This window comes from Neltuma alba, unplaced genomic scaffold, assembly GCF_004799145.2.
Source record: "Neltuma alba isolate B1F8T4 unplaced genomic scaffold, ASM479914v2 tig00010578_pilon, whole genome shotgun sequence".
Lineage (NCBI taxonomy): Eukaryota > Viridiplantae > Streptophyta > Magnoliopsida > Fabales > Fabaceae > Neltuma > Neltuma alba.
In genome coordinates, this window is record NW_021635443.1 from 138752 (window position 1) to 147500 (window position 8749).

The window sequence follows — 8749 nt, forward strand, 5'->3', positions numbered from 1 at the left end:
GTAGCAAGACTAACAAGTGGTCGTGAACGAACGAGCAACTATTATAAGCAATACCTTTTTTATTTTATTATTATTTCTTGGCCGCATGGAACATAGATTAGCATGTAGGAATGACTACAAGTGATCTTCCATCCAGGAAAAGGAGAAGAAGTGCCATATACGGTCTTCGCGATTATATATAATATGTTTCTTTCCATTCCTCGTGAGGCACTTATTTCTCCGAAACAAGAGATCAAAGTGATTTTCCTCCTTTTTCCCAATAAGTCGACGGCATTACACCATTGGGATACTTCGAATAAACTAGAGTACATATAGGATACACCGGTGCTAAAACCTTTTCTCAAGATATCCTCCAAACTGTTGGGGTCCTTGCTCCGGATGTAGTTCCCCCGGTTTGAAACCAGTTGGTTCCGTAGTTTTAGAATTCTGCTGATCCCAAGTACTCCATCTCCATCATTGCATATGGGAATATAGAAAGTAAAGAGGAAAAGGCATGACCAGAAGAATTGTGTGAAATAAGTGAATTTATCCAGTTGAGGCATTATTGATTGAGAAAAAATTCTGACCTACAGACTGAACTCCGAAAAGCCTGTAGCGTAGGACTAGTGTTTTTTTTGACTATATATGGTGGTTGGTTGTTGACAAAAAAAGACATGGGAAAAGGAAAGCACTCACTGAGTTACTTACGAATCAGAAAGATGGAGGCTGACTACGGCCTCAGATGATTAGGCGGGGACAGGATTCGAACCTGCAATCTTCAGGTCATGAGCCTGATGAGTTGACCAATTCCTCTACCCCGCTTCTTCCCCTTCTCTTTCTCTTACTATTTTGATAGAGGAGACAGCCCACACTGAAGACCAACCCAATCTCGAAAAGAATCAGTACACGAAACTAGATGATTCAAGTAGGCAGTCTTTCTTTTCTTTCTACGGTACGATCCTAGGCAAAAAGCCTTTCTTCTCTTACGAGATTTTTTCTCGACTTCACATCAACAGGAAAGAGACGACGAGCCTATTCTATGAATTGGAATTATAATGTTACGATTCCCTTCGCCATAGATGATACGATTCAAAGGTCGATCGATGTTTTTGTTTTAATCAATGGCAGGTTGCTTAGTGTGCTATAGTCGACTCGGATACCACCAACCATTCTGTGGCCGATCATATAGCCGGGACTACAACTGTATCAAGATAGAAGCTCGATAAAGGACGTCAATCCTGAACTCTGGGATCGCAAAGAAAGGGCCCATCCGGGTTGGAAATGGCTGCCTCACAGCGTGGACTCCTACCATCGAAGCAAACTAGCCTGGCCCAACATGTAAGCTTTCTCCATGAAATGTTCACTAAAGACTTTTCGTCTCCTACAAATCACTAGTATGGCTATCGAACTTCTTTCGCCTCTCTTCTTATTGTACATTAATTCCAATTCAACCATCAAGGTTAGGAACTAGACCGACCTGCTAATAGATAGAATTCCATAAAGACCTAGCTAAGAGACTTTACTGAATGACTTGATCGATCGTACTGTACTAGATAGACCATAATCCTTTCATACGCTATTTTTGATCCAATCTCGCACTTGACACGCAAAGCAATAAACAGCAGTCTATCTTCACAGAGAAAGAAGCAAGGGACGGCATTTGTCCCTCTCTTATGTAATTTTATGAAAAGGCCCTCGGGGGTGTTGCGGTTCTATTTGATCTCGGATTTCTCCTTATCCCACTCGCGGAACACTAACTATATCAAAGAATTTACCACCAACTCTCCGCAAGATTGCCCGCCTCTTTTCCGCAAAGACGAAAGAGAAAGAAGAAAGCAGGAACTAAGACAGCAGCTTCAACCCTCTCCTTATCAGTCGAGCAACTACGTCCTATCTTGCTTTATCTCAATCTCCTGCGCGTATAGTAAGCTCTTCAAACCTTTCATACCTATCCCAGGAACTGAACAGCAGGACTAAAGGGCTTTACCTAAGCTTTTGAATAGAACTCAGTAAAGAAAGAATTCCCTCTTCTCTAAAGCAAGCAAGGTAGGAAGGAAGACGCTCTCCCTAAACCATGATATAAGGTCTAGAAAAGAAAGGCCTTAGTTGGCTATATAGATCAATTCTCTTCCTGCGCTTACGCTTGTTCGGAAAAGAGGCTGTAGCCCGAGATTTTCTTACTGAAGGTATTCTTTGTAGTAAACTAGATCCCAGCAGACACAAGACCTTAGAAAACGGGATTGTATTGAGCTATAGGCACGTTCGGAGATGCTCGAGCGAAGCGAGAGGAAGTGAAACGAGCAATAGCGAGAGGATTGATGAAAGAAGCTTTGGTACGGAGTGAACGAGTCAAGGTTCCTGACTCAATGCCAGGTTCGGTACGCTTTCTTACAAGGGGCGTCGGATCCCGGTAGTGCGCTTAGGGTAGTAGGCCCAGAAGAATGTCGTAGCCATCCTGCCCCAATCGGCCACGGAGCGGGGAGGAAAGAAAGAAGCTTTAGGGTACGGTAGCTCGAGACCGGGATGGAAAGCAGAATAAGAACTTGAATGAGATTGACTCTGTATCTTTTCCCTGTCTTCTTTAGAAGCGAAGCAGCTCTTCGAACCTACCTCTGATAAAGAAATCTTATCGTAGGAACTAGAAGATGGATTTATCTGATCGTTTTCTTGCCGTATGAAGTCAGAAGCTACTATAGTAGCAAGCGTAAGCGCAGGAAGAGAATTGGTGTAACTATTTAAAGAAAGAATATAGCTGGGAAGAAAGGAAGGAGGATTGTTAAGGCTTAGCATAGACATAAGGATAAGGGAAGGAAAGAAAGATAACTCCATAGCCCCATATCAAGTATTGCACTTCCTCTAATGTTGACTGGTACCGTTCGTGAGTCAGGTTACGCAGTAGCTCGACCAACGGGCTTAATATCAAAGGTTTCACTGAGGGACATAGAAGACATGGAACTACATCGAAAGACTCAATTACATCGAGCCCGACCCTCTCGCTTCTGCTATCGCTCCAGGGCGTATTGTATTGATATCTCAGAACAGAACTGAAAGAATATTTGAGGCAAGTTACACTGTAAGGAAAGAGAAGCAATATTAAGTCTTAATTCAACCAAACCCGTAGGAAAGTGAAGTTACAGAATCATAAGAATGAATGAAGTTCGGAAATAGTCAGTCTCGAGCTGCTCTTACTTGCTCTTGTCCGTTCCTCTACCTAGGGTCGAGTAACTTCATTCCAATCCCTGGAACTGAAGGACTCCAGACAGCTGGCACGGCTTCCCTCACTTCTTCTTCTTCAACTGAAACGGATCTTATTTCTGCAACTAGCAAGAAAACAAACTCAATAGGCTAACGCGCTCAAGCCAACAAGCAAGCACTAAGTCAACCCTGTCGCTATCGGTCGATAAAACTTTCTCTTGCTACGCATTCTTGCAGCTCATTCGCATCCATCCTCCCTCTTCGAGTAAGTTCAGTTCTCTCATACCTCTCCTTGTCAGTCGAGCAATTGAATACCTATCCCTAACAGTCGAGGTACCGTAACCCTTCCCTATCGGTGTCAATCCTCTCCCGTAGGCTTGAGAAAGCAGTAAAGAGTAAGGTTTCTGCTGAGTTCGAGTTCAGAGTTCAGAGTTCAGAGTTGAGCAAGTTGGATAGTTGTCTCTTAGTAGTTAGTAGTCAGTCTCAGTATGAGTAATAAGTAAAGTAACTCCCCTTGTGAGCTTTCCTCCTTATATTCAACAAGAAATCCCTCAGGTTGCTGCATATAAATCTGCTCCTCCAAATCACCATGTAGAAAAGCTGTTTTGACATCCAACTGTTCCAACTCCAAGTCAAACATGGCTACCAATGCGAGCAGAACCCGAATGGAACAGTGTTTTACTACAGGTGAGAAAACTTTATTAAAATCTACACCTGGTACCTGACTGTATCCTTTTGCAACTAAGCGAGCCTTATACTTGACTCCTTCATCTCCCGGAGAGGACTCCTTCCTTTTCTTTTGAAGACCCATTTGCAGCCAACAATTTTCTTGTCTTTAGGCGGTTTAACTAAAACCCATGTTTTATTCCTATGGAGAGACTCCACCTCTGGTGAATCTTCTGCATCCTCTGAAGTAGATAGCTGGACTGGATTTGATTGTGAATCATTTTGTGAAGAACTTGTATTCTCCACCTCAAACTCCACCTGCTCACTTGAATTCTTCACACTTGTCTCAGAAGAATTAGAAGGCTCCTTCTTCTGATGAAGCATGACTGACTCATCAAACACAACATCTCTACTGATTACAGATTTAGGTGACTTTGGATCAGGGTACCAAACCTTGTATCCTTTTACACCAGCTGGGTAACCAATGAATATGCCTTTTTTGGATCTAGGTTCCAACTTGCCATCATTAACATGAACATATAAAGGACATCCAAATACCCTTAACTCAGAATAATCAGCAGGGTGGCCAGACCATACTTATTCTGGAGTCTTGCAGTCAATAGAAGCATTAGGAGAACGATTCACTAGGTAGCAAGCTGTAGAAGCTGCTTCCGCCCAAAAATCATTGGATAAGCCAGAATTAGATAGCATGCAACGAACTTTCTCCAGTAAAGTTCTATTCATCCGCTCAGCGACACCATTCTGTTGTGGAGTGCCTCTGACTGTAAGATGCCTAACAATGCCTTCATCTTTACAGAATTTGTTGAAATCACCATCACAAAATTCTAACCCATTAGAAGTGCGAAGGCGTTTAATCTTCTTGCCTGTTTGTTTTTCAACTAAAGCCTTCCACTGCTTAAAAGTGACAAACACATCACTCTTTTTTTTCATAAAATAAACCCATACCTTCCTGGAGTAGTCATCAATGAAGGTAAGCATATACCGAGGACCACCTTTTGAAGGAACACGTGCTGGGCCCCAAAGATCAGAATGTATGTAATCAAGAGTACCTTTAGTTCTGTGAAGCCCTGAGTTGAAACTGATTCTCTTTTGCTTGCCAAAGAGACAACGCTCGCAGAACTCCAACTTGGATGTACTCTGACCAGAAAGAAGACCCCTCTTGCTTAACAATGTCAAACCCTTCTCACTCATATGTCCCAGCCTCATATGCCATAGTCTAGTGACTTCTGAATCAGACATGGAGGAAGATACAGCAGCAGTGCCTATAACGGTAGATCCTTGTAACACGTACAGTCTACCAACTTGATGAGCTTTCATCACAACTAGAGCGCCTTTTACAACCTTTAAAACACCATCCCCGCCAACAAATTGACAACCACCGAGATCCAATGTGGTCAACGAAATAAGGTTCTTTGACATATCTGGAACATGCCGCACCTCAGTCAAAGTTCTTACTACACCGTCGTGCATCTTGATTTTGACAGAACCAATGCCAGAAACACAGCTGGATTGATCATTACCTATCAACTCACTTCTGAGCTTCCTCTCCTTTTAGTCTTGCTGACAGAATGTTACCTCTAGTGTACTGCTCCCCTAACAGCTCATTAGTTTGATTAGTTTCATTCTTTGCTTTCAACTCATACGCTTCTTCCATTGGCTTTCATCTCTTTCGGGTGTATTAAAGGCTTATATCTAATCCAGTTTGATGCTTTCAGCGCAGGAGCGTTAAGCCCTCTCCTTAACAGTCGAGTAGCGAGATCGAAGAGCAAAGCGAGAGGTTACTATGTAGCTCTCCCGATAGGGAGAGGAGTGTTATTGATTGCTGCATCCGTTTTCTTGCTGGGTTCGGAATTCTTTCTTTCTCTTCCGGCCGGGCACTTTTCTTTTAAGTCCAACTGCTCAGATAGCAAAATCGTAAGGTTCACAGTCAGTCTGAATCTCTTACCGCCCCGTGGGTCTCTCCTCTCTTGGTAAGAGAAAAAAGTCCTATCCTTCAGGGCAGTCCTTGCGGAAGTTGGTGCTTAGCTTAGCCGTCCAATCGTGAAGTTAAGTTCTCATAAGCGGATTTAGGGCTGGTTTCTTCCTGAGCTCTAGTTCAGTTCCTCGGATTGAGATAGAGAGCCTACCGACCCCTTCCCTTACTCAATAGGACTAGCTATAGAAAAAGTTTCTATAGAGAAAGTCAGGTGTGAATGATTGGCTTGTCTTGTCTAAGGCTGACCGTACCTAGTGCTTAGTTAGTCGTTTATCTTTGAGCGAGAAAGATGATGTTGGAAAGCGGTTAGGAAGACAGAGAGATTGTGATATAGGAATAGATGTAGGAGTTTTAGCGTGGATCAGGAAGTCCCAAGTAAGAAAGTGGATATATAAAGTCAGCGTGATAGAAAGCTGGCCCAGGTGAGATCGTATCCCTTTTGATAGAGGTTCTTAATCCCCCGGGATATCTCGTAAGGAAAGAAAAATCAGAATCATTTTAGTCCACTGGTTCTAGCTCTGTAGCTGTAGTAGTAAGCCTGTCAGGAAGGTTCTATTAAGCAAACCAGTAAGTTAGTGATTCAAAGTATAGCCCTGGTGCTGGTGTATGAGATATTGAATTCTCAGTGAAAGCAGACTAAGAATCCGGGCTTTCAAATAGGACCTTCTTGGCTGGATGCTCTTGCTGTATTTCAGTTCCGGGAAAAGGGGGGGCCTGAGTGGATGCTTACAGTTTTTTATGGTTGTCCTTTAGTTCAGAGAAGATTAGAACTTTTGAGGAACCTTAAGCGCATCGGGGATAGTGAACATTTACCTTGGTGTCTTTCTGGGGATTTCAATGCTGTTTTTATATTCTTTTGAACGAAGATCTTCTCGGTTGCATGTTGATAATAATTTCGTTGCTTGGTTCGAAGATTCTGACCTAAGGGACTTGGGGTTCCAAGGGCCACCTTTTACGTGGTCTAGAGGAGAAAGTGAGAGCAGGATCGACCGAGCATTAGCTAGTGAAGCTTGGTGTGAGTTGTTCCCTAACGCAGCGGTGACTCACTTACCCAAATTGAAATCTGATCATCACCTCCTCCGGATGTTTGAGAACGAGCCTCTTTCTGGCAAGGAGAGGCCTTTTCCTTTCTTGGCCCCTTGGGTCTATCATGAGGTTTTTGGAGATTTTGTCAAAGAAGTGTGGAGGCATGATAGAGACTGGGACGAGAATGTGGCTAACTTCGTTCATGAAGTTAAGAAGTGGAACGTTAGAGTCTTTGGAAACATCAACCACCGGAAAACTGTCCTGTTCAAGAGATTGGAGGGTCTTAATTCAAGGTTTCAGGGTGGATACAGGTCCTGCTTTCTCGAGGATCTCCGCATTGACAAGCACATGTTAAACCTCCTGAATAGCAATGTGAGTGAAGGCGAGATCAAGCAAGCTCTCTTTGACATGGGTCCCTTGAAGGCTCCTGGTCCTGATGGCCTCAACCCTGTCATAAGCCTTTTCAAGATCAATCTTAATAGCCGGGCACCCTCTTCGCTTCTTTATTGCTCGTTGCTCTTGCTGTCGCTCTCCCTACGGTCGAGCTACATAGTAAGCAAAGCTTACAGAAAGAGAAATAGTTAAATAAAGGAATCGGAACTCTGATTTATCTGATTATCGTATGTGAACAAGAAATCAAACTCAATAGCGTTAGCTTAATGCTTGGGCTTAGGTAAGTTTACTTGTAGCAAGCTACAGGAAGAATCGCCTCTAAGAAAGAGAAATGCATAAGTTCCAATTCCTTGGATCAATTTGAGATAATCCCATATATATTATATTCACTCAATCCCTGCCTTTGCATCTTTCTTCTCTGAGCCCGGTAGAAAAATGCTTGACTATCTCCCCGAATGAGACAGATTTCCTCTCTCTGCTCTGGAATCAGGAAGGAGAATGCCACTATGGGAAAATAGAATGAGCATGCGTCGGCCTATGCTCAGGGTCACTCTTTTAATAATCTTTCTAAAGTCAAGTCACATCTTTTCGAACTTGATTGAATTCCGGGCGGGTCAATCGGAGATACACTAAAAAGAAAAAGAAATGAGCTAGATTCGCCACCGGTTAAGGAAAAGAAGGAGCCCGGATTGGATCACCAGCTAAGATAGGCTCAGAAATCGGAATTGGCTAGACTAGATAAGCTCGTTAGGGCTAAGATATTCGTCGTTGCTGGGTCAATCAACACCAATGGGATCCGCTGCTTTATCCGCATCCGCGGATTTGTGCTTGGAACAGTCTTCAGGGCTAAGGCATTAAATTGGTACAGCTAAGCGAGAGATCCCTCTAACTAAAGAAGAACCCCTGATCGTATCGTGCTGTCTGTCTTCCTTACCGGTAGTTGAGTTCAGGCTTCCGAAGAGCAAAGCTAAAGTTCAATCCGGTGCTTTTTCCGGGGCTGGGGAGCGAACGGGATTAGATAGATACCCTGGTAGTCCATGCCGTAAACGGAATAGGGGATTAGACAGAAAAGGTAGTTGGCTTGGGCCAGGCTTACATGATTGATTCTGCTTTTGCAGCAACTGAAACAGATGATTAGCTTGCTTTCCTGAACTGAAACAGAAAATAGCGTAACTAGACTAGATTCGCTAGTGGCGCCGGTCCAGATGCGGAGGCGAGAGAGTTGGTTCAAATTAGCTCGAAAGGGTTCGATTTGTCTCTAGCCTTAGGCGGGGAATAACTTTCTTTTTGCTGAATCAACAGAAGCGGAAAAACCTTCCTCTCGATTTACTGAATTAGGGTCCATCATTGGCAATTCTATTTTTTGGTTATACCAAAACAAAATAGGCATTTTGCGCTAACCGAACCGAAGGAAAAACCCACCAGAGGGGAAACATCCACCAGAAGGAAGGTCACTCTTTCTTTTCTTCCAACAAGGGAGTCTGGTCCCTCGAA

At 43.4% G+C, this 8749-nt stretch overlaps 1 protein-coding gene and 1 non-coding gene across 2 annotated transcripts; both read right to left on the reverse strand.

Moving 5' to 3' along the window:
* Positions 1 to 860, reverse strand: LOC114757178 (putative ATP synthase protein YMF19). The gene has a single exon (XM_028946184.1). It carries the CDS (start codon positions 540 to 542, stop codon positions 60 to 62), a length of 483 nt encoding a protein of 160 aa, XP_028802017.1. The 5' UTR covers positions 543 to 860; the 3' UTR covers positions 1 to 59.
* On the reverse strand, positions 728 to 801 carry TRNAM-CAU (transfer RNA methionine (anticodon CAU)). The gene has a single exon. It is a non-coding gene; the product is annotated as a tRNA-Met (tRNA).
* Positions 861 to 8749: the final 7889 nt, after the last annotated feature.